Below are 26,482 nucleotides of genomic sequence, written 5' to 3'. Positions count from 1 at the left end.
TTTGTGTCATTGGTATTGGCACTATTTTTCATCTTGATTTCCATTTTCCTACCCTCTGTTGTTCCTTTCTCCATTGCTGTTTTCTCTTTTACTTGATTTTCCTTCCACTCAATGTTAGAATAAGGTGTGACAATTACATGAGCATCTCCCACTTGTCTCTCCCAAATTCCTAGTTTAAAAGCTCTTTTAATTCGTTTTTTTTAATTAAAATATGGAGATAGGTATATCTCATAGAACTGGAAGGGACCCTGCCTTCACTAGCAGGACCAAGTACTGATTCCCCGCCTAAGTGGCCCCCTCAAAGATTGAACTCACAATACTGGGTTTAGCAGACTAATGCTCAAACCACTGAGCTATCCCTCCGCCAACCTGAAGTCTATTTCCTTCTCTACTCAGGTGGAGTCCGTCACATGAGAACAGTCCTCTGTCCAGGAATGCCTCCCTATGGTCAAAGATTCCAAAGCCCTCCTTATAGCACCATTGACTGAGCCATCTGTTGATCATCATAATCTTATCTCACCTTCACTCTCCTCCTCTAGGGACAGGTAGAGTTCCACTGAAGATCATCAGAGCCTCCATTTCTTTAAGCATCTTCCCCAGCCAGGAATAGTCTCCCTTGATGCATTCCAGCAAGAATATAGCACTATCACTTGTTCCCACATGAAGGACAATCAGTGGATTCTTTCCTGCCTCTGCTAGAGATCCTCTTCAGCCTCAGGTCCACATCCTGCATCTTAGCTCCTGGCAGACAATACATCCTCCTGTAGTTCTCTGGATTGGCTATGGTGACAGGCATGTCTGTTCTTCTTAATAGGGAGTTCCCAGTCATGTAGACCTGTCGCTTGCTGTTGTTGGTACAATTCTCCAGCCTTTCTCCTTCTGTTCTGTTCTTTCTGGATGTAAGTCCTCTTGTCTTTTGTTTTCACTTGCAATCTTCTGCGAGTTATCCTCTAACTTCCTGGGGTTCTAAACTCCAGCTACCTCGATTTACTCTTCTCCTCTTCCTGTAGGACTAGCTGCTCTTCTTCCTTGTCCTCCCACCTTCTGTTACTGCCTGCTGAGCCCCTTCATTTTCCAGCTCAGCAAACCTGTTCCTCAGCTCTATTTCTCCTTCACTAGCTGGTCTTTTCCTCTGTCCCTTCTTGTAGTCACATGCTTCCACTGGCCACTTTCCTCATCCAGCAGTCTACCTTCACAGTTCTTCAGTCCAGGGGGCATCTGCAAGATTTGAGTTTTCCCTTCAGCCTCCTCTCTCCTTCCCTCCATTATCTGTTCAAATCCCCTTCAAAGCTCAACCATCATTTCTACTTGCATCTCCAAACCTCGAATCATCTCTTCCATCAGATCTATCAGGCAGCACTTCATACAAAGCATCTTTCAGATACCCACTCTAGGATAATGTACATCCTGCCATTTCCACAACCAGCCATCTTCATTGTCTCTTCCATTTCTTGGGTCACTACCACTGCTACCTCTGTAGCCATCACAGCCTTCCCTCCTAAGCTCCCGTTATGGAAAAACAAACCACACATACACAAAACAAAAACAGAATACCACACACTGCCCCCCCCAAAACTCCTCTTACAAACTCCCACTCAAACTCCCATTTTCAGGTCTGTTTGCTGGCATCTGTGCCTCCTCCCTGAGTCTTTGCTTTTTGGTATGGAAGCTTGTTGTCCCTGTCTTTCCCGCTCATTGGCAGCTGCCATCCCAAAAGAAACCAAAGGGGAGAGATAATAGTAAAAATGTTCATAACTTTTAGAAGAGACAAAGTACCTCCTATTGGCTCATTTTGCTGTGGGGGGCAGGGAGGAGGGTGTCTGCCAAAAAGTTCCATGATGGCTTCACTAGTTGGTAGAGCCTCGCTAGCCAGGATTGCCAACACCAGGATGTCTACCAACTTGTGAGAGTTCTCAGACAACTCTTCTGTCTGAAATTCAAGTACAGAGGCCATTTTTTAAAAAACCTCAATGGGCTCTGTAATCCTCCAGTGAGTAACTTCATGGCTCTATAGCCTCATCTGGTGATGAAGACAAGGATATTCAATTGATATCTGAGGTGGTGGCTAAAGCTGCCCAAGTGAGTTCTGGCTGCTCGGTACTAGTCTTGGTACCGGGTACCAGAGAAGGGTGATCTTGGTGCCTGAAACCGGTCTCAGCACCAGATACTGGGGAATGGTTCTCTTGTTGCTGGTGTCTCTGGTTCACCCTGCATGACTGCATTCAAGAAGATTAAAAGGAGGATATGGCTGGAGGGGTAATGCCCCAATGGTCACCAAAATGGCCACTGACGGTAAGCTGAGGGCCATTGCTGGAGTTGCTGCACAGCCCATGTTCACAACAAATCTAATGGGGGGATGTGCCAGCTCCCAGACATAATAGAGAGGACCTCACCTCTGGGTCCGAGGAGGAGGATGCCTCTGACAGAGGAGGGCCCAATCCCGATGGAACAGGTGAGAGATAGTGCAAGCCCAGGGATGGCGGTAGCGGGGAAATCACAGGAGGTTTCCCTATGGACAAGACAGGCTTCTGCGGAGGTTTGGATGGCAGTACAGCAGGATCTTGGAGCGGCGAGATATGAGCACCGACTGCAGGCTTTCCGCTGCCAGTGATACCAGTACCAAGAGGCTAAGCAAATCTTTTGCAGTTGCACATGCCTCTGATGTTGGTGGGATTGGCACCATCTCTTGGCTCTACAAATGTCCTTCAGGGGACAGACTCAATAGACCTGGAACGAGCTCCAGAGGCTGCAATCCTTCCTTGAGAGATGACAAGTGTTCTAGGGATGGCCTCTCTCCCAAATGCTTTGTTGAGTGTCTGCCTCTGTCTTACTTCGATACTGATGCAGAAGTGGAAGCTGAGAAGGTCTGAGTCTTTTCTTCAGTATCAGGCAATGGGACCAAAGAGCCAGGGATATCACCAGCGGTGCACACCGTAAAAAAGTAGATGTAGTTGGTGTGCTTTCCCCATGTGACAACACCAATGGGGTTCAAAGTACTGCTTCCATAAGCAAACACTTATGTCTCGCCACCCTATCTTTTTCTGATCAAGGTTTGAAACCTTTACAAATGTGACATTTGTCATTGATGTGAGATTCTCTGAAACATTTCAGGAAGGTTGGATGCAGGTTGTTGACCGGCATAGGCTTTGTGCAGGTCTGGCAGGACTTAAACCCCAGGAAGTGAGGCATCATTCCGGTATTGGTCCCAATACCGAAAGAGAAAAAAGATCAAAAGAGGCCAAAAATGGACATCTAGCCCTAAAACTAACTGTAACTACTAATTTACAAATATATACAAAGACGAATGAGGGAAGTTCTTGACTTAATCAAGTCTGGAATTGTTCCAACAACTGTCACTGGCAGTAGGAAGGAACTGAGGGGGAGGAAGGCAGCTCCACTCTCTTATACCAGCACGCAGTGACACGTGGCGAAAGCAAGCACTCAAGCCACCTCAATGGGAACCGTTGAGAGGGGGAAATCTCTGGCATCTGTTCACAGGGAGCACACATGCCTACAATCCACAGGACCCTCTGTTGCGTTTCACATGCCTACAGTAGATTTGACATATGCAATCACTCAAACTCAATGATATTCAGAAAAAACAATGTCAAGGCAGGTCCTGAAATTATCTTGAGTTAGCTTCAGTAATTGTAATTTATTTCTACATCCCCTAATATCCCATGCTATTTCTCTCCATATACTATGTACTGTACCTCCTCCCCTATATTTTCCTCTTTCTTCTCCCACTTCTCCTCACAAAGACCCTCTCAATACCATAAAGTAAAATAAATATTGCAAGTCTAGCTTAAAGCAATCAAAGGAGTTTTTAAAAGAACAAAATAAGAATTACCTTTAATAGTTTGGAATGTCCAACATTTAGAACATTTATGACAGCTTTGCAACTTGGTCCTTTGATCTGCTCAATAATAAAATTGAATTTAGCAGACATACGTTTCCAGTGTTCTAGTTCAGTCAATGGCCCTGAATCGTCAGCTTCTTTTCTCATCTGCTCACTCTCGATAAGAACCTGCAATCAATAAAATAACTTTAAATATAAAATAAAGTTTGTATCACTAGTTTAGATATTTCTTACTCTATGTAAAGAAATGTTGCTAATCCTACAGTAACTATGTTTTTTCAAGATGTATTGTTCCCACAGATTCCACTCTTGGTGTGTATGCACCCCATGAACATGAGATTGGATTGTTTGGAATAGCAGCTTCCACTGGAGGTACACCTACACCCTAAGAACCCTTCTGCTTCTCGTAGTAGAGGGTATAAAGGGCAGGGAAGGTCATAACCATGCTTAGATCCTTTGCTAATTAGAATCCCTCAGAATGAGGACTTAAATCAGTCAGGACAGAGAGCTGGACATAGAATCACAGAATCATAGAAATATAGTGCTGGAAGAGACCTTGAGAGGTCCTCAAATCCAGTTGCCGGCACTGAGGCAGGAGCAAGCATACCTAGACTATCCCTGACAAGTGTTTATCTAACCTGTTCTTAAAAGCCTCCAATGATGGGTGTTCCAGAACCACCCTTGAAAACCTGTGCTTGATTACAGTCCTTGATTATTCTTATAATTGTAAAGTTTTCTAACACATAATCTAAATCTCCCTTGATGCAGAGAAAACCCATTATTTCTTGTTCTACCTTCAGTGGACATGAAGAATAATTGATCACCATCATATTTTATAACAGTACTCAACATATTTGAAGGCTGTTATCGGGTCCCTCCTCAGTCTTCTTTTCTCAAGATTAAACAGGCCCAGGTTTTTTAACCTTTTCTCATAGATAGGCTTGGCAGACTTCAATTTAAATCAACAGATGTTGGTAAACTTCGATTTCAGCTGAAACATTGAAATCGATGAAAAAAACAGCCATAGGTAATAGTAGGCACAAGTGCAGCCTCCCCTTGTACTTGTACTTGCAGGGATCAGGTATCACTGGCCCTGTGGCAGCTCAGAGAGCCCTCTGCAGCATTGTTGTCAAGGAAGGAGAGAGTGAGAGGGCTTCTTGGTCAGTCACAGATCTGATGACACTGGATCCCTGCAGGAGCAAGATGAAATGGAAGGCTGAACGGTATTATAATGTTCAGCCAGTAGGTAGCATTGAGTGTAACATATCTTATTTAAGCTAACCTCAGCCACACCTGGCACTACATTAAAAGATCTTATAGTGGACACATCTCTGTTGTATGACCCTACGAAGGAAGCTCTGTAGCCAGTCCATATCTGGTACAAAAGCCTGATCTGCAGCACTGTGTACAAGGTGTACATGACATGCTGGCAGAAGTAAAATAGTGCAAGAGGAGAACAGAAACAGAAGGAACACATCAACACAGATTGCAGACAGAAGGAAAGAAAAGCAACAAAGTTCGCATGATCTCATCAACATGCCACTCTTCAATGCCCCAGAGAACTTCAGTTTTGACAAAACCTTCAGAATACACAGACTGGAAGCAATATTTTGCAAGATTTCACATTGCAACCAAACTCCACAAGGAAACTGGACATATAGCAAGGTATGCTCCTTAATTTATGCTATGGGGAAGCAGGCTGAGCATATCTTTAAATCATTCACCTTTACTGAAGACTGTGACAAAGATGACTATAAAAGAGTTCGGGCAATATTTGACTCATACTTTATTCTGCCGATAAATATGGATTACGAAAGAGCATGCTTTCACCAGAAAATTCAAGAACCAGGGGAAAATGTTGAATATTTTATAAGAATTCTGTATGCACTGGCTAGGGTGACCAGTCAGCAAGTGTGAAAAATTGGGACAGGGGGTGGGGCGTAACAGGAGCTGATATAAGAAAAAGACCCAAAAATAGGGACTGTCCCTATAAAATCGTGACATCTGGTCACCCTAGCACTGGCTGAAAACTGTCATTCTATGAATGCAAAACATGTAAATATCAGAGATAGGCTGATTATTGGGTTATCAGACAAAAGCCTTTCACAGCAGCTACAATTAAAAACAGACACTACACACAGAAAAGGGAAAAGCAGTCTGAGCTAGCAAAACAGAAAAACCAAGGACAACTTCTCAAACTTAAAAAATCTGAAATTAACTTAGAAGCTGTAGATGCTAAAAGTTATTACCAAAAGTCTCCTGAGACTAAGAGGAGCAGATTTCAACCAAACTGCAAAAAGCATTTTAGACTAAATACACAAGAAGTAGAAAACTTCACAGCTCAAGATGTGTGTCCAACTAAAGTAAAATATGTAAAACATGCATAGAATATATACATTTTGCAGCTTATTAGATTCCAGAAACAATGACTCTTGATTCTATCACCCGTGATGATACAGAGCCTGCCTGGAGAGTGAACTGAAAAGACTATTGACTTTAAAATTGATTCAGGAGCAGATGTGACCATCATCTCAGAAGGGACTTACAATCACTTTCAATACCTCCCAGAGCTGAAATCACGTGACTCAGCCTTGATTAGCCCTGGAGATATTCTGAACTGCACAAGCCAGTTCATCACAGAAACAATTTACAAAGACAAAAAGCTATTTATTCAGATCATATGTGATCAAAAGATCAAAGACCAACAACCTTCCCAGCTGCATCATGGCAGCTATGATGGGCATAGTGAGAAAGGTGGAAGAACTCAATGGAATATTTGGTGATAGTGAACTTTTAAAAGAAGACTAAGTACAAATAATCATAAAAGGCAATGCTAAATCATACAGTGTACATACACGACAGGATTCTCATTACTTCATAAAGTGGAAACTGAGTTAAAGAGAATGGAATAGGTTGGAATAATTAAGGAAATCTCTGGGCCAGCACCCTGGTGTGCCCCAATAGTACCAGTTATAGAGAAAAATGGAAAAACACAAATCTGTGTGGATCTTAAAAGACTAAATGAAGCAGTTGTAACTGAAAAATACATCCTCCCAACACTGCATGACTTTCTTCTCAAAGTGAAAAGAGCTACAGTATTCTCCAAACAAACACTTGTGGCATAGATAGTGTACTGTTGCAACAACATGGATCTGTGTGGAAGCCAGTTGCATTTTGCTCTTGCACACTCACAAAAGCAAAAAAAACTATATGCACAGATTGAAAAGGAGTGCCTAGCAAGTGTATACGTATCTCAAAACTTCTACAGATATCTGTGTGGATTGGATGCTTTTACACTGATAACAGACCATAAATCACTTACAACCTTCATCAATGGAAAAGACCTGGATCAAGCACCTCTAAGATTCCACTGTTTACCAATAAAGTTAATGTAATTTAACCCAATTGCTAAATACATTCCTGGGGGGAAATGTGGTAGTAACAAAAAGACTGTCACGGACCCCAGCATCACACTCAACTACCTGTGGACTTGAAAATGACATATAGGCCTATGTGGATGCATAAAGACCAGTGTCAGAAAATAGACTACACTAGTTACAACAAGCAACATCGACAGACACAGTTTCAAGAAGTTCTAAGTTACATTGGGGTGGGTGGCCTAAGTATCTAAAGGAAATTAAGGAAGTGACAAGAGTACTTTGCAGTACATGGACAAATGAGCCAAGTGGACTCATGATGAAAGGTGACTGCATCTTATTTCCAAATGAAATGAGAGGAGAAATCCTAAACCTCATCCAAGAAGGACATCAAGGACTAACTAAATGCTGTGAACGAACTAATCACTCAATGTAGTGGTAAGGAATCAGCATGTGAAGTGAAGGCGAAGAGAAATGCTGTTTTCACAGATAGGTGTAGGTAGGAGCAGGTTGTCATGGGTTCAAATGGAGAGCTGGTGAGATAGCACAAAACTAGTCCGGGATCCCAAGGTGGGGTAGGGTCTCGGATTTGAGGGTAAAGGTTTTGAGGGCCCTTAAGGAATCTTTTTGTTAATGATTGGGTAAATATGGAATGACCTTCTATCTTGGGATGGAATATAGTAATGGCAGCCAGATGTACACGAATTGAGCTTATGAACAGTCCTGATCTTTTAAGTTATAGAATGCAGTCTAGAATGAATGGTAAAGGAGTGTTCATTGCTGGGACATAGTTGGTATCGCACCAAGTCCAGAATCTTTTCCATTTATGCAGGTAAGTATAACGAGTTGTAGCACGTCTTCTATTTAAAAGAATCTCCTTTACCTCTTCCAAACAGGTTAGCTCTGGATCCTGAAACCATGAAGGAGCCATGCCTTCAGATGGAAGAGTTCTCAATTCAGATGGAGGATTTGGCCTGCATCCTGCAAGAGGAGGTGTGAAGTCAACTGCAGGGTGATTGGTGGACAGACATTCATGTGCATGAGGTAAGGATACTGTATCTGTCATGGCCGTGATGAGGCTATGAGAATGACTCTGGCTCATTCCATCTGTCTCTTGTGAAGTACTATGAGCAGTAGGGGAGAGGGTGGAATGGTGTTGAGTAAGGGTGCATCCCATGTATGAGGAAAGTATCTCCCAGAGATCAGTGACCCAAACCCACTCTTGAGCAGCATTGTGGACAATTGACATTTTCGGGTATGACAAAGAGATATATGCTTAGGAATCCCCAGCAGTTGAATATGTGTTGTAGGGCTCTTGTGTCTAACTCCCACTCGTGGACTTGTGGGGATCTCCTGCTTAATGAGTCTGCCATGGTGTTCTGGTGTCCAGGTAGGTATGCAGCAGAGAGAGAGGAACGGAATGGAATACCCTTTGTTGATGATTTCCAGAACCCACTTGTCTCAGGTGATTTGTCACCATGATGGGTAGAAGAGGGTCAAGCGGTAGACAAACAGATAGGTTATTGGAGATGGTTGCAGCGACTGGACCTGGCGAAGGCATCTTAGGGCCTCAACTAAATTTTCAAAATTGTTGTTTGGAGGTAGATGGGAGGGGAGTAGTCCCTTGCGCTGGTGTCTGTCTGCATGTGGGAGGAGGTCTCTGCCACCTGCATTGTGTCATACTACTGCTGAGGGGTGAAATGTAGAGGTCAAGACCTTAGGATATGTTGATATCTACCCTGTCTTCTCTTCGGTGCTGGTGCATGTACACCAAGTGAATGCAGCATTACTCTAGAATCTTTGGAGAATGTAGGAACTCATTCATGCACTCAGCGAAGAGTTTAGATCCTTCAAAGGGAAGATCTTTCACAGTAGTCTGCACCTCTCTGGGGAACCCTGAGAGGTGAAGCCATGAGGCTCATCTAATCATCACCAATGTTGCAATAGAGTGGGCCGTCATGTCCGCGGCATCCAGAGAGGCTTGCAGCACCATGTGGGCCAGAAGTTGTCCTTCCATCACCAGTGCCTGGAGCTGCTCTTTTTTGTCCTCTGGGAGGTGTTGGCTAAATTTCTGAAACTTGGAATAGTTGATGTGATTATATTTGGCTAGCAGTGCCTCATAATTAGCAATACAGAACTGGAGAGTTGCTGAGGAGTATGCTTTGCGACCAAAGAGATCTAGCTTCTTCCAGTCTCTGTCATAAGGGGTAGTCCTAGAATGGTGTTGTCGCCCCTTCTTTTGCACCACATTGACAATGAAGAAGTTCAGAGTAGGGTGGGAAAAGAGAAATTCCATGTCCTTAGTGGGGACATAGTGCTTCTTGTCTGCTGGCTTGCAGGTGGGTGGTATTAATGTTGGGGTCTGCCAGATCACGGTGGCGGGGTCCAACAAGCCATTGTTGATCGGGAGTGTGACCTTTGCCAATGTACAGGCATGCAAGATGTTGAGCAACTTCTGCTGTTGCTCTCTGTCTTCCTCCAGGGGGATCTGGAGGCAATCCGCAATCCTGCAGAACAATTCTTGGAACTGTTTAAAGCCATTTGCTGATGTTGGAGGTGGTGGCATGATGGCCTCATCGGGAGAAGTGGGTTGGTGGTATAAACTCTCCTCCTGCTCCTCTAGTAATTCTGGTTGAGGGTCAGGTAGTCTAGAGACTGAGGACAGAGAGTGTATAGGTCTCTGTCTCTGCTCGTGGCGGGTTGGGAAAGTGTGCCTTATACATGGCCCAAGGGTCCCAATAGGGCCAATTTGGGGGAAGTGGCATATCAGTTTGCATCCAAGGGGGGTCCCTACCAGAAACCCAGTTCACTTCTGGTCTCTGGGACTTGGTATTGAGGATGAAAAGATTATTCTTTGTGTGGCTGCCCTTGATATAAGAACATAAGAATGGCCATACTGGGTCAGACCAAAGGTCCATCCAGCCCAGTATCCTGTCTACCGACAGTGGCCAATGCCAGGTGCCCCAGAGCGAGTGAACCTAACAGGTAATGATCAAGTGATCTCTCTCCTGCCATCCATCTCCTCCCTCTGACAAACAGAAGCTAGGGACACAATTCCTTACCCATCCTGGCTAATAGCCATTAATGGACTTGACCTCCATGAATTTATCTAGTTCTCTTTTAAACCCTGTTATAGTCCTAGCCTTAGCAACCTCCTCAGGCAAGGAGTTCCACAGTTGACTGTGTGCTGTGTGAAGAAAAGACGGTTACTCACCGTTGTAACTGTTGTTCTTCGAGATGTGTTGCTCATATCCATTCCATTAGGTGTGTGCGCGCCGCGTGCACGATCGTCGGAAGATTTTTACCCTAGCAACACCGGCGGGTCGGCTGTGGAGCCCCCTAGAGTGGCGCCTTCATGGCGCTGAATATATACCCCAGCCGACCCGGCGCCCCCTCAGTTCCTTCTTGCCGGCTACTCCGACAGTGGGGAAGGGGGGCGGGTTTGGAATGGATATGAGCAACACATCTCGAAGAACAACAGTTACAACGGTGAGTAACCGTCTTTTCTTCTTCGAGTGCTTGCTCATATCCATTCCATTAGGTGACTCCCAAGCCCAACTTAGGTGGTGGGGTCGGAGTGAGACATTGCTGTGTGCAAAACTGCTGATCCGAAGGCAGCATCGTCCCTGGACTGCTGCACTAGTGCATAGTGTTCTGTAAACGTGTGGACTGACGACCAAACCGCAGCTCTACAAATGTCCTGGATCGGAACTTGCGCCAGGAAAGCCGTCGAGGACGCTTGGGCCCTCGTGGAGTGAGCGGTGAGGTGCGGTGCTGAGACACCTGCCAGGTCATAGCAAGTCCGGATGCAAGACGTAATCCAGGAGGATAGGCGTTGTGAGGAGACCGGTGAGCCTTTCATTCGGTCAGCTACTGCAACGAAGAGTTGCGTCGTCTTTCTAAAGGGCCTTGTGCGGTCAATGTAGAAGGCCAGGGCCCTGCGTACGTCCAGGGAATGCAAACGTTGATCCTGGCGAGAAGCATGTGGTTTAGGGTGAAAAACCGGGAGAAATATATCCTGGTTGATATGAAATGGAGAAACCACCTTAGGGAGAAAGGCAGGATGTGGGCGGAGCTGCACTTTATCCTTATGGAAAACTGTGTAAGGGGGCTCGGATGTAAGCGCCCTGAGTTCAGAAACGCGCCTTGCTGAGGTGATGGCTACGAGGAAGGCTGTCTTCCAGGATAGGTACAGAAGTGAACAGGTGGCCAGTGGCTCGAATGGAGGACCTGTGAGCTTGGAGAGAACCAGGTTGAGGTCCCACGTCGGAACGGGCTGACGTTGTTGTGGGTACATCCGGTCTAAGCCCTTGAGGAATCTAACGACCATCGGGTTAGAGAACACCGAGGACGCGAGTTCCCCTGGATGGAAGGCCGATATAGCTGCCAGGTGAACTCTAATTGAAGATATCGCCAACCCTTGCTGTTTTAGGAAGAGGAGATATTCCAAAATAAGAGGAATAGGTGCGTGCAATGGGGACGTGGCTCGTTGTTCGCACCAACAGGAGAACCGCTTCCACTTGGCCAAGTATGTGGTCCGTGTTGAGGGCTTCCTACTGCTCAGCAGAATCTGTTGGACAGAGTGAGAACACTGTTGCTCTGCCTGGGTGAACCATGGAGCAGCCACGCCGTGAGGTGGAGTGATTGCAGGTCGGGGTGACGCAGCCGGCCGTGGTTCTGCGTGATGAGATCCGGATACAACGGAAGCGGGATCGGTGTCTGAACCGAGAGTTCCAACAGCGTGGTGTACCAATGTTGTCTCGGCCACGCTGGAGCGATCAGAATCACCTGTGCCTGGTCTCTGCGCAATTTGAGCAGTACCTTGTGGACCAGAGGAAACGGAGGGAAGGCATAAAACAGGTGGTCTTTCCAGGGAAGGAGAAACGCATCCGAGAGGGAGCCCGGAGCTCGACCTTGCAGGGAGCAGAACACGTGGCACTTCCTGTTGTCTCGAGATGCAAACAGGTCTATCTGGGGAAACCCCCACTTCTGGAAGACGGAATGTATGATGTCCGGACGGATAGACCACTCGTGCGTTTGAAAGGACCTGCTGAGTCGGTCCGCTAAAGTGTTCTGGACTCCAGGGAGGAACGATGCCGTGAGATGGATTGAGTGGGCGATGCAGAAGTCCCACAGGCGAATGGCCTCTTGGCATAGAATTGACGAACGTGCTCCTCCTTGCTTGTTGATGTAAAACATGGCCGTGGTGTTGTCGGTGAGAACTAACACACAGCGGCCACGTAGGAGATTGAGAAATGCCTGGCACGCCAGGCGCACCGCCATCAGTTCCCGAACATTGATGTGTAGGGCTAGCTGAGGTGCAGTCCACAGGCCCTGGGTATGGTGCTCGTTGAGATGGGCGCCCCAACCCAGAGATGAAGCGTCTGTGACCAGGTGCAGAGAGGGTTGTGGGCCGTGAAACGGCATCCCCTCGCAAACCACATTGTGATCTAGCCACCATGTGAGGGAGGTCAGGACCGAGTTCGGGATTGTGACCACCATATTCAGGCTGTCCCGATGTGGGCGGTATATTGATGACACCCAGGTCTGGAGTGGGCGAAGCCGAAGTCTGGCATGCCTGGTTACGTACGTGCATGAAGCCATGTGACCCAGGAGGGTAAGGCACGACCTCACCGTGGTAGTTGGGAAGGCCTTGAGTCCCTGGATGAGGCTCGTGATGGTGCAAAAGCGATTGTCTGGAAGGATGGCTTGTGCGCGTCTGGAGTCTAGAACCGCACCGATGAATTCTATTCTCTGGGTAGGTTCTAGAGTGGATTTGTCCTTGTTGAGTAGGATACCCAACTTGTTGAATGTGCGCACTATTATGTGGACGTGATCGCGAACTTGTTCCTTGGTGCGACCGCGTACCAGCCAGTCGTCTAGGTACGGGAACACCTGTATCCCTTGCCGACGAAGGTACGCTGCCACGACAGCCATACATTTCGTGAAGACCCGTGGGGCCGAAGATAGTCCGAAGGGAAGGACTGCAAATTGGTAGTGCACCCTGTTTACCACGAATCGGAGGAAGCGTCTGTGAGGCGGGTAAATAGCAATGTGAAAGTATGCGTCTTTCATGTCGAGGGCGGCAAACCAGTCTCCAGGATCGAGGGAAGGGATAATGGCCCCCAGAGAGACCATGCGGAACTTCAACTTTACTACGAATTTGTTGAGTCCGCGCAAGTCCAAGATGGGTCGCAGACCTCCTTTGGACTTGGGGATGAGGAAATAACGGGAATAGAATCCCCTGCCCCTTAATTCCACTGGAACCTCCTCTATGGCCCCCATAGCGAGGAGCGTAGAAACTTCCTGTATAAGAAGTTGCTCGTGAGAAGGGTCCCTGAAGAGGGACGGGGAAGGGGGGGAGGAGGGGGGGATAGAAGAAAACTGGATAGCGTATCCCCCCTCCACCGTGCGGAGGACCCAACGGTCCGAAGTTATAAGGGACCAAGCACGGTGGAAGTGGGAGAGGCGATCCCGAAAGGAGGGGGCTGGATCCTGGGGGATGACTGGGGCGCCGTCCTCGACCGCACCTTCAAAAGTTCTGCCTGGGGCCTGAAGGTGGTCGAGGTGGCCCCTGGTTCTGGCCGGGTTGAGGGCCGGTCCACCTTCTTCTACCACCTCGCCCTCGCCTCCGGGCCGAGTCCTGTCTCTGACGAGGCGGGGGGGGGTAGAAGCGCTGAGGCTGCGGCCTAAATGGCCTGCGCTGGGGGCCCACAACATGCATCCCCAGGGAGCGCATGATTGTTCTCGAGTCCTTGAGGCTCTGCAGGCGAGAGTCCGTCTTATCTGAGAACAATCCATGACCCTCAAAAGGCAGATCTTGTAGGGTTTGTTGCAGCTCCGGAGGCAAACCCGAAACCTGAAGCCAGGAGATCCTGCGCATAGCGATACCCGAAGCCAGGGTCCTCGCCGCTGAGTCTGCAATGTCCAAGGAGGCCTGCAAGGAGGTCCGAGCCACCTTCTTGCCCTCCTCTACCATGGCTCCAAACTCTTCCCTGGACTCTTGGGGAATCAACTCCTTAAACTTCCCCATAGAGTTCCAGGAGTTGAAATTGTAGCGGCTCAGTAGCGCCTGTTGGTTCGCCGCTCTAAGTTGTAGCCCTCCGGCTGAGTAAACCTTACGGCCAAACAGGTCGAGCCGCTTAGCCTCTTTTGATTTAGGCGCTGCAGCCTGCTGGCCGTGGCGCTCTCGTGCATTCACTGATTCCACCACCAGTGAGCACGGTTGGGGGTGGGTATACAAGTACCCATAGTCCTTAGAGGGGACAAAGTATTTTCTTTCCACCCCTCTCGCTGTGGGTGGAATGGAGGCAGGAGTTTGCCATATCGTATCCGCATTCGTTTGGATCGTGCGGATCAGAGGTAACGCCACCCTCGATGGGGCATCTGCTCCAAGGATGTTCACGATCGGGTCGTGCACCTCCACTATCTCCTCCGCCTGCAGGTCCATATTACGGGCCATCCTACGCAGGAGATCCTGGTGAGCCCGAAGATCTATCGGAGGGGGACCCGTACATGAAGTGCCCGCCACTGCCTCGTCCGGAGAGGAGGAAGAGGATGCCTCCGGTGGTACCGGATCCAAGGGGGGGTCCTGATCCCCTTGCTCTTGGGCCGGGGCATCACCTGCACTTGGGTCCCTGGTGTCGGGTGGCGTGGACACCGAAGCCTCCATGCCTCCTGGCGGAGGCCGAGAGATGGTGGATTCTGGGGCCCTTCTGACCGAGTGACCCGAGCGAGAGGTCGATGGTATTGGAGCCCCTTGCTCTTGGTGGTACGCCCACGGGGTCCAAAACGACCAGTGAGATGGTCCATGAGAGTGGTCCTCTGCCATCTCTTGCCAGTGGCCGAAATTTTGTTCCTCGGCGTGCCCTTGAGGGGGGTATGCCGATCTCGACAGGTCCTCCGAGGAACGAGACACCGATCTAGACGGCCATGGCGGTGCCGAGAGAGATGAAACCATCCCGGTGGGCTGCGGTGCCGCACGGTGCCGGTCCGGAGATGATCTATCTCTGCGCGGTGCCGGCGATCGGTGCCGGGACCGCGACCGGTGCCGATGACCTCGTCGGTGCCGGGAGTCGGATCTGGACCTCGACGAGGACCTGGAGTATGCCCGGTGCCGGGAGCGACCCCTCGACGTCGAGCGTCGACCGTAGCGGTGCCGAGAACTACGTCTCGACGTTGATCGGTGCCGACGATCATATCGGTGCCGAGACGAAGAGCGGTGCCGCGAAGAAGATCTTGGCCGCGAGTACGACCGGTGCCGAGACGATATTCGGTGCCGGGACTGCGAGCGGCGTGGGGACCTGCTTCGGGACCTGGATCGGTGCCGAGGTTCCAGCCCTTGTGATGGCGGGCGCATCAAGGCAGGTTTCCCCCTCGACTGGACCGGGCGAGTCAACGGTGCAGTCGGTGCCGGTGGTTGAGGCGGTGCCGGCTCCGTGAGGGCTATTAAGTCTCTCGCCGCCGCGAAGGTCTCTGGAGTCGACGGGAGGCACTGTATCACCGCCGGCCTGGGGGGAGACGCTATTTGCACCGGACTCAACGGTCTCGGCGCCGGAGTCGACGGTGCCGGAGGCACCTGTTTTCGTTGCTCCACCGGTGGACGCGGCTCTACCCCCGACACTGGGGGAGCTGGCGTCTTCGGCACTGATGTCCCCGTCTTATGGGCTTTCTTATGCCCTGGGGATAAGGACCGGCGCCGAGGCACTTGCTGTGTCTGCGGTGCCGACGAGGTCCGGTGCCGGGGAGGCTTGTCTGACGCCACTCGCGTGGTCGTCGCAGCCGGTGCCGCCGGGGCACTGCGCACCGAGGTGCTAGGTGCCGGGGCCTTGCTCGTGGAAGGAGCGTCCGGGCTAAGAGCCGCCTCCATCAGAAGTTGCCTGAGCCGAAAGTCCCGCTCCTTCTTGGTTCTCGGACGGAAGGCCTTACAGATTTTACACTTGTCTGTCTGGTGTGACTCTCCCAGGCACTTCAGACAGGATTCGTGCGGGTCGCTCGTGGGCATAGGTTTAGCGCAGGAGGCGCACAGCTTGAAGCCGGGAGCGTTGGGCATGAGCCCGGCCCCGCGGCCGGGGGAGAAAGGGGGGAGACGACCCCCTTAATCCCCTGGACTATTTAGAACAACTTTAAAACTACTTAACTAACTTACAACAAACTCTAAGACTATAACTATAACTACAACTATGATACAACAAGATAAGCTAGGGAAAGTGGAGAACAGCTAAGCAGCGCTCCACAGTTCCAACGACCGTCAGGGGCGGTAAGAAGGAACTGAGGGGGCGCCGGGTCGGCTGGGGTATATATTCAGCGCCATGAAGGCGCCACTCTAGGGGGCTCCACAGCCGACCCGCCGGTGTTGCTAGGGTAAAAATCTTCCGACGATCGTGCACGCGGCGCGCACACACCTAATGGAATGGATATGAGCAAGCACTCGAAGAAGAACTTCCTTTTATTTGTTTTAAACCTGCTGCTCATTAATTTCATTTGGTGGCCCCTAGTTCTTATATTATGGGAACAAGTAAATAACTTGTCCTTATTCACTCTCTCCACACCACTCATAATTTTATATACCTCTATCATATCCCCCCTTAGTCTCCTCTTTTCCAAGCTGAAAAGTCCTAGCCTCTTTAATCTCTCCTCATATGGGACCCGTTCCAAACCCCTAATCATTTTAGTTGCCCTTCTCCGAACCTTTTCTAATGCCAGTATATCTTTTGTGAAATGAGGAGACCACATCTGTGTGCAGTATTCAAGATGTGGGCACGGCACACCATGGATTTATATAAGGGCAATAAGATATTCTCCGTCTTATTCGCTATCCCTTTTTTAAGGATTCATAACCTCCTGTTTGCTTTTTTGACTGCCGCTGCACACTGCATGGACGTCTTCAGAGAACTATCCATGATGACTCCAAGATCTCTTTCCTGATTAGTTGTAGCTAAATTAGCCCCCGTCATATTGTATGTATAGTTGGGGTTATTTTTTCCAATGTGCATTACTTTAAATTTATCCACATTAAATTTCATTTGCCATTTTGTTCCCCAATCACTTAGTTTTGTGAGATCTTTTTGAAGTTCTTCACAGTCTGCTATGGTCTTAACTATCTTGAGCAGTTTAGTATTGTCTGCAAACTTTACCACCTCACTGTTTACCCCTTTCTCCAGATCATTTATGAATAAGTTGAATAGGATTGGTCCTAGGACTGACGCTTGGGGAACACCACTAGTTACCCCACTCCATTCTGAAAATTTACCATTTATTCCTATCCTTTGTTTCCTGTCTTTTAACCACTTCTCAAACCATGAAAGGATCTTCCCTCTTATCCCATGACAACTTAATTTACATAAGAGCCTTTGGTGAGGGGCCTTGTCAAAGGCTTTCTGGAAATCTAAGTACACTATGTCCACTGGATCCCCCTTGTCCACATGTTTGTTGACCCCTTCCAAGATCTCTAATAGATTAGTAAGACATGATTTCCCTTTACAGAAACCATGTTGACTTTTGCCCAACAATTTATGTTCTTCTATGTCTCTGACAATTCTATTCTTTACTATTGTTTCAACTAATTTGCCCAGTACTGATGTTGGACTTACCAGTCTGTAATTGCCGGGATCACCTCTAGAGCCATTTTTAAATATTGGCGTTACATTAGCTATCTTCCAGTCATGGGTACAGAAGCTGATTTAAAGGACAGGTTACAAACCATAGTTAATAGTTCCGCAATTTCACATTTGAGTTCTTTCAGAACTCCTGGGTGAATGCCATCTGGTCCCGGTGACTTGTTATTGTTAAGTTTATCAATTAATTCCAAAACCTCCTCTAGTGACACTTAATTTACATAAGTGTCTTATGTAATTTATATAATTTACCTAATTTACTTAATTTACAATCTGTGACAATTCCTCAGATTTATCACCTACAAAGGAGGGCTCAGGTTTGGGAATCTCCCTAACATCCTCAGCAGTGAAGACTGAAGCAAAGAATTCATTTAGTTTCTCCACAATGACTTTATCGTCTTTAAATGCTCCTTTTGTATCTCGATTGTCCAGGGGCCCGACTGGTTGTTTAGACGGCTTCCTGCTTCTAATGTACTTAAAAAACATTTTGTTACTACCTTTTGAGTTTTTGGCTAGCTATTCTTCAAACTCCTTTTTGGCTTTTCTTATTACATTTTTACACTTAATTTGACAGTGTTTATGCTCCTTTCTATTTACCTCACTAGGATCTGACTTCCTGACTTTCAAAAGATGCCTTTTTATCTCTCACTGCTTCCTTTACATGGTTGTTAAGCCACTGTGGCTTAACAACCATGTAAAGGATGGTGGAGTGCGAGGTGCAATGGAGTACTCCACCTCTTCATCCTTGCTAGAAATGGGTTGTGTGGTCCTCGGTGGAGAAGGACAGCGGTGTAGTGTCTCCAGGGAAGAGGTATGAGCCATGGGGAGCTTGGTACGGAGGAGCAGCGACTCTGGAGTGTCAGGGACAATCTGGTCTCTTGGGTATAGAAACTCCTATGGTACCAGTAGGAGCATCATCAGCACCAGTGACTGTGCAGAGATTGAGGACATCGCTTGTGCCAAGAATGAAGTGCATTCTCTCGAGCAAACAGTAGATGGTGCCGAGGGTTGCATCGGTGCTGAGGGCTTGGTTGGTGCTGAAGACTTGGCTGGTGCCGAGGGCTTGGCCAGTGCCAAGGACTTGGTCAGTTCTGATTATTTGGTCAGTGCCAACACACTCAAAGTCATTTTAGTTGAGGCAGTCAGTGCTGATTTCAAAATCTTTAGAACTGTTCTTCTTGATCCCAAGTGACAGTGTTCCTATATGTAGTCCTGCATGTTTAGAGTCCTTGGACATCTCCCTAGTGCTGGTAGCAGAAATGCCTGGGTGGTTGAAGGAGCTAAGTCTCGCCCTGGAAGATATCAAGGCTATCGACCTCACAAGGGATGCCTTTCTTTGAGGCGGCTCCCTGATGGGTGAGCTCAGGGCGTCTTTCTTCTCATCTGGGCGAGATAACATAGATTTTCTGTTAGTGGTGCACGGCATGTGGGGGTCAACCGATGACTGTGCCAATGGTGACTACCACAGAGGAGAGGTATTGAGACCAGGGTCTGAGGCTGGTTGTAGTGAACTCTCCATTCATAAAAATTTTAGTCTCAGTTCATGGTCCTTTCTGGACAGCACTTTCAATCTGAGGCAGTGGGTGCACTTTTGTGATACATGCCCCTCACCCAAACAACATACACACCATGAGTGACTATCCGTTGCTTACGGGGATGGCCTCGCAACATGAGAAGTACCTCTTAAACACGGGGGATCCGGGCATAGCCCCCGAGAAGGGAGAACTTTTTGGTAGGGAAGGGCATAGAAAAAAGGAAACCTATGCTAATCTAAAGAGTAATGGAGAGGAAAGAGGGGGAAAAATTTAAGGGAGAATAAAAGAAAAGTAAAGGAAACAGCTAATAACTATGAAGTTACAATGGAAACACTACTATTACTAAAGGTACTATAGAGGTATGAAGGGCTCTTCTCAGGATTTTGCCCCAGACCAAGGGTGGTTGAGAGGGAACTGAGAGTGGCCGGACTGCACAGTGCTATATAGATACTGCTCACGGCGTGAGATGGGGAGGAGCGCATGTGCAGTCCAACAGGCATTGCTACCAAAAATCTCTGATCCCAGGCACAGGGATGCTACCGCACCTACAGTGGAGCACACATAAGGACACTACTTAAAGAACTTATCCACCTCATGCTGTTAGATCCCTTTTGGAAATCAGGTGGAGGTCCTGCAAGTTGCTGGTGGACATTTCGGCAGCAGTCTCTGAACTGCCAAATGCATCTCTTGAAGGGGGATGCTGACATGCCAGCTGTGACACAGTTGAAACTGCTCATGCCTGTTGCATTAGCTGCAGATTCTCCCTATATAAACCAGTGCTTCTAGAGCAAGGTTACAAGCACAGATTGATGCGATCTCATTATCATCCAGACCTGGTATGGCCAACAATGGGTACAGAACTTTCACATTAAGAAGCAGACGTTCCTGGAGGTTTGTGAAAAGTTTACTTCAACCATCCTGCACCAAGACACCCACCCATAGCGGGAGTCCATGCTGGTCCAGAAGCAGGTCACTATATCCATCTAGAAGCTGGCTACCCCAGACTGCTACATGTCTGTGGCTAACCAGTTTGAAGTTAGCAATCAACTGTGGGGATTGTTGTGGCAGAGGTTTGTAAATTGATCAGGATTATAATATATCCAAAGGTGGGGGCTTCACAAATGGTCCTGAAATAATTGGTGGCTTTGAGAAAATGGGCTTCCCAAACAGCACCAGAGCCACTAATGAGACTAATGTGCCTATAGTTTGGCTTCTGCAAGACGTGCATAAGTATATAAACCACAAAGGGTTCTACTCCATTGTTAAGCAAGCACTGGTCAACCACAGAGCAGAATCGTGGACACTAACATGAGATGCACTGGCAGGGTGCTCTATAGATCAGGGCTTTATGTTTTAAGCTAGGATATTATTTCCACTGAATGGTATTGTTATAAATGGAGTTACTGTCCCCACTGTTATTCTAAGGCACCCTACTTAACTCCTGTTGCCATGGCTTATGAAACTGTATCCTGATTTCAGAAGAGCTGGCAAAGAATATTCAGTTATACACTTAGTAGCTGTAGGATGGTGGTGAAATGTGCATTTGGCGGATTGAAATCCCATAGGTGCTGCCTTCAAAACCATTTGGATGCCAGTGTTGTCAGTGCAGTCTGCACAATGTCTGCGAGGACAAGGGGGAATCTTTTAATCAGAAATGGACCCAGGACACTGCTGGATTTCTGAACTGGTACACACAACCCGATAGTGCACCTCTCATGACTGGTGCTAGATCCACAAGCACAACAAAAATCAGGGATGTTTTGTGCTCCAACATAATGGATTTGCATGGTCCAATGCATGAGGGGGAATGAAATGGTATTTGAGGTTGTGCTGCGAATGGGTGTATGGCAGCTATGGGATTTTTTTTCAATGTATTGGTATTACATATTATGAATTTTGTAAACACTTCCATGAAATGTATGGAGATATGTGTTTTATCAATACTGGCAATGTATTGCAACTCAAAGTTTATGGATTGCTGTGATCACACTTTGTAAATTTTTATTATGAAATTTATTGAGAATGTACATGTGATGTCACTCATTACAATTTGTGCCACTTTTAAATTACACGTAATAAAACTTGCTATTGTAGCCTTGTGTGCTTTATTTTATATAGATATTTACATATCACTGTAAGAACCAGAAAGGCAGATTGGCTACTAACAACACATACAAACAACAAGCAAACAGTGCCAAAACAGTGAAAGGTGCATGTTCTGAAATGACATGTCCAGCTATTCCTGGGTCTCCCCTGCCCCCTGTTCGCCTTGATATTTCTCGTGAGTTTTGCATGTGTGGACTGCAATTGGACTGGATTAATTCACAGAGTACATTTCTCTGTTCTATGTACTACTGTGTTAATTGTCTGTGACATGGTCCAGCACCCCCTGAATTGAGGAAAGGCCGCATAGTCTGCAGGTGCAGGACACAATAGCGTGGAATGGACTCAAGGTGTGGGGCTGTAGCTGAAGGTGGCAGGGCGGCCTGCAGTCTGATAGTTGTGAGCACAAGTAACTGTTCAAAGAGCTCCTTCTGCTGCGCTGTCTTTCTTCCTAAACCTGCAGTCATGCTCCATGAATCTCTCCACGAATCTCTTCTCATGCTGTGCAATTTCCATCTCTCTTTCCACCCTCCTTGCACCCTTATCTTTTTGATACTCCATTTGGTCCTTCTGGAATTCAGTCTGCTGATTTATTTTATCTAGAAGCTCTCCCATCCATTCATCTCAGACTCACTCTCCCTCCATGCCTGCAGTAGGTGGGTCCACTCCTCCAGGCTCCGTGTGTTTGTGTGTTTAGTGCCATGTGTTTGCCTTGCCGAGATGGAAGAGCCTTGAAAGGAAAAATATCATGATAAAAAATTACATTTCCACTCTATAAAAGACTGCTTTAATTCTACGTCAAAAGATGATACTTTTTATCAGTGAGCTTTGTTTCATTCATACAAAAAACATTGGCCATTTCAGACATCCTTTGGAGCAGCACTGAAAACCATCACACATCATGGTAAGACACAGATATAAAATTCAGTTGAAATCTACATTTCTACATCCCCTTCATTTATTCTAGGGAGGAGGATGACTTATAAGTGGTCTAGTCACTAGTTATGATTTTTCAACCTTTCAGGCAGGGCAGACTCTAGAGAACACTATCATTCTGGGGGTCCCTAAGTGGAAGAATGAACTACTGCTCCAGGCCAGTGGAAGACAGCCATCCACGTATGCTATGGATATATTTAGGTGTCTAGTGACAGCCAATCTCATCTTGGAATGGAGGGGGCTTATGAGTTACAGGGGTGGCTTAATAAGTATGCCCTGTCCTGGAACGCAACAGATCATCTGGAATTCCTACTCTGAGAAGTTCGCATTCATCACCAGTCAGCAATGGATGAAAATTTGTGGTAAAATCAACAAGATGCTGATTCAGCATGGAGACACAGTACAGCCTCCTTACAATCACCTTGTGTCCAGGCACAAATGTGACTGGTTGGCATGGGGACTCCTAACACAGAAAGACAGCAACCCTCCTCGTAATTTGGACCGATATTTTAAAGCCAGCTTTGGACCAAATATACACAGTATGGTTTTGTTTGGACTCATAACACCCAGGGTTTTTTTTGGAACTCAGTTTCAAGGCAGTCCAGGGCAGTGCAGGTGTGGCTGATTTATAAGGTGTGCTGTATCAGGTGAGGTATGTGAGGCTATTAATTGTGGAGCCTAACCCATACTTAATCAGCGAGTGTAGCTGAAGCCTGGCCTGACCTGAGTAATTAAAACTTGGAAGAAGGCCTCATTGCTTGGAAGATAGACTTAGGCAAACAGATCACTAGCCTGAAATAAATAGGTCAGTAGACTAAAAAGACAGAATGTCTGAGCCAGCTAAGATAACAGGGTGAACATCCAGCGAACCATTTACTAACAGTGGACAAGATAAAGTAGGAATGTATTCACAAGGAAAAGAGTAAGTCAAGTGTGGACAATGCATGGACAGAGCATTCTGTACAGGGATTGGTTGCTGCAAAGTAATCAAGACAATTCATAAACACAATGTAATGTATACATGTATATAAAAGGAAGAGTTTTTCTATGTAATGTTGGATGTGTGGCACATCTTACACCCACCAACGCTTGGGTCTGATCAACCGAGCATAGCTTTGCAGTATGTCAAATAAAGGAACCTGAGTGACGAAATCTGGTGTCTGAGTTTTTGGGATCCCAGAGAACTAGATGAAGTGTTCTCCAAGAAGTGGACAAGGTTTCAGGATAAGACAAGTGGAAAAGATCTCGGAAGGAATCCCAACAGTGAGGAACTAGTAAAAATGTTATAACTGCTTAACCTTTTCCTTTCTGTGTTGTCCATTTTGAATTCTACATGGTGTCAGAGGGAAGGGGGGTACTAGCGAATGTCATAGGTTCTACACTGACCAGAAGCACACAAAAAACACGGCTTGTATTAATACTTCATAGGGCCATAAGCCATAAATCATTCCCATTCATATATTAATAAAAACAAACATGGTGGCAGAAACTTACCAGGCTCTTCCTCTGATGTCTGTTCTGAAGTTAGCTGCTCCCCAGCTGTAGCTGTCCCAGCGGCACAGCTTCAATGGTTATCAGCCTCAGCATCAGGGTCACTTCTTGCCCTTCCTCCAGTGATTAGCTCTTCTCCAGCAACGTCTGTGACCAAGGGTAGGGGGGGGCTATAAGAGTGCCATCTCTGCTCAGCAGATTGTCATGCACCACTGTGGGCTCAGTGCTCATCACGATTCCCAGAACCCAGCTGAATTCCTCGTAAAAGAGGTAGGAAGACAGGGAGTTCCCAGAGGTGCCATTAGTATCCTTAACTTTGCAGCAGTCTACATTCAGCCGCTTCATTCACTTTCTGCATTGTGCTGCTGTCCAGTTGATCAACATCTCCAGATACTTGGATATAGCTTTGAAGACATGATCCTTTCTTATGTTCTTGTTGACGTCAAATGTCTTGCTCGCCTTCCACCAGAGGTTAACCAGAAACCAGCTGTGTCCCTCTGGCCACCTAGCAGCATGCTTCATGCTTCATCTTTGTGCTGGTCATAGCTAATATATGTTAGGGTTGACTGTGTTTCCAATTGAGCAGTCCATGTGGAAATGAAGAGTTAAACACCAAGCAGCTATATTTGAATCAGGAAGTTGCTTCCAGTTCCTGGGAAGCAAGTGGGAAGTTTTGGGATGGAAGGGCTGGAAAGCACACCAAGGGGATTATGGGATAGTGATGACAGACTCTCCAGAACCGAATTTGCCAACCCGGACTTGAGCTGCATCCATGCTGCAAAATGCCTGGGCTTTGACCCATATCACAGAAGAACTTGGGCCCTTGGACCCTGCTGGGGGATTGGTCAGAGACCAAGTACAGAGGGGTTACTGGCCCAAGTCAGGCTGATTCAGGGTGACCAGATAGCAAGTGTGAAAAATCGGGATGCTTTTTTGGGAGGGGGGGGGCAGGTAATAGCTGCCTATATAAGATAAGGCCCCTAGCATTGGGACAGTCCTGATAATATCAGAACATGTGGTCATCCTAGACTGATTTCTGTGTGGATGGAAGGGGGGGTGAGGGCTTAAACTTGGACCGGGCTTAGTGTGCTGTGTAAACATATCCACAAACTTTGCTCCTACGTGCTTGTACTAATCTCTTGTACTCCTCCTTGGCAATTTGTCTGTTTCCACTTTTTGTAGGATTCCTTCTTGATTTTCAGGTTATTAAAGAGCTCCTGGTAGAGCCATATTGGCCTCTTACTATTCTCATTCTCTTTCCTTCACATCAGGATACTATGCCTTTAATATTGTCTCTTTGAGAAACTGTCAGGACTCCTGAACTCCTTTTCCCTAGATTTTCTTAACATGGACCAATGTTGGTAAGGCTGTAAGAAAATTCATCAACTCTAAAATAGCTGCCCCCCTGGCTACCCCCACTACCTTCTGAAACAAGAAATTGTCCCGAATACATTCTAAGAACTTATTGGACATTTTGGGTTTTGCCTTATTATTTTTACTATAGATGCCTAGGTAGTTAAAGTCCCTTAAAACACAGGTCTCATGTTTTGGACATTTCTGTTCTTTGTCCTACAAATGCCTCCTCCTCCTGACTTGCTGATCAATAGTAGACCCCTACCATGACATTGCCCTGTTTTCCCCCCTTTTATCTTCACCCAGATTTTTAACTGGTCTGCCTCCCACCCCCTTCAGGACCTAAGAACAAGTGTATATATTATTGATGTATAATGCAATATCGCCTCTTTTTTTGCTATCTGTCCTTCCTGAACAAGCTATACTTCTCTATACCAATATTCAAGTCATGAGATTTAACCCACCAAGTCTCAGCAATACCAGTTAAATCATAATTTAGCTTGTCTACCTATACTTCAATCTCTCCATCTCTATTCCCCATTCTCCTAGCATTTGCGTACAGACATCTAAGTTGTTAATAGATTCCCCCACTGTTTTCCCTCTTGCTGTTCCCATGACTATCAGAATTTTCCATTCCCCCTTCAAACATCTAGCCCTCTGTTAAGTTCTCCTTTTTATACCTACTTGTAGACTTTCGTCACCTGCTCCTCTGAACCTAGTTTAAAGCCCTCCTTACCAGGTTGGCTTGTCAGTGTGAGAAGAGGCTCTTCCCCTTCTGGGTCAAGTGGACTCCATCTCTTCCCAGCAGTCCTCCTTCCTGGAACAGCATCCCATAAGAACATGGCCATATTGGGTCAGACCAATGGTCCATCTAACCCAGTATCCTGTCTTCCAACAGTGGCTAATGCCAGATGTTTCAAAGGGAATGAACAGACCAGGCCAATGATCAAGTGATGATTCTTGTTCCTGGAACAGCATCCCTATGATCCAGGAATCCAAAACCATAACATCAAACCCATCTGCACAGCCATGCATTCATCTCCAGGATTTGTGTCCCCCTGCCTGGGCCCTTATCTTCAACCAGGATGATGGACAAGAACACCACCTGCACCACTAACTCCTTCACCCTTGTTCCCAGACCCCTCTAATCACTGCTGATCTGCTCAGGGTCACACCTGGCAATATCACTAATACCCATATGGATGAGCAGCA

At 47.0% G+C, this 26,482-nt stretch overlaps 1 protein-coding gene across 1 annotated transcript in view; it reads right to left on the bottom strand.

The window, feature by feature from the left end:
* The window catches only part of DNAH8 (dynein axonemal heavy chain 8), a 595,636-nt gene that overhangs the window by 514,040 nt on the left and 55,114 nt on the right, over positions 1–26,482 (bottom strand). The window contains exon 8 of the mRNA XM_065589982.1: positions 3,851–4,027. Coding sequence (XP_065446054.1) covers positions 3,851–4,027 — 177 coding nt within the window. The remainder of the gene's footprint in view (positions 1–3,850; positions 4,028–26,482) is intronic.

Source organism: Chrysemys picta, chromosome 3 (genome assembly GCF_011386835.1).
Source record: "Chrysemys picta bellii isolate R12L10 chromosome 3, ASM1138683v2, whole genome shotgun sequence".
Lineage (NCBI taxonomy): Eukaryota > Metazoa > Chordata > Testudines > Emydidae > Chrysemys > Chrysemys picta.
Note: the sequence above shows the minus strand (reverse complement) of the source record. Positions and strands in the feature narration are given on the sequence as shown.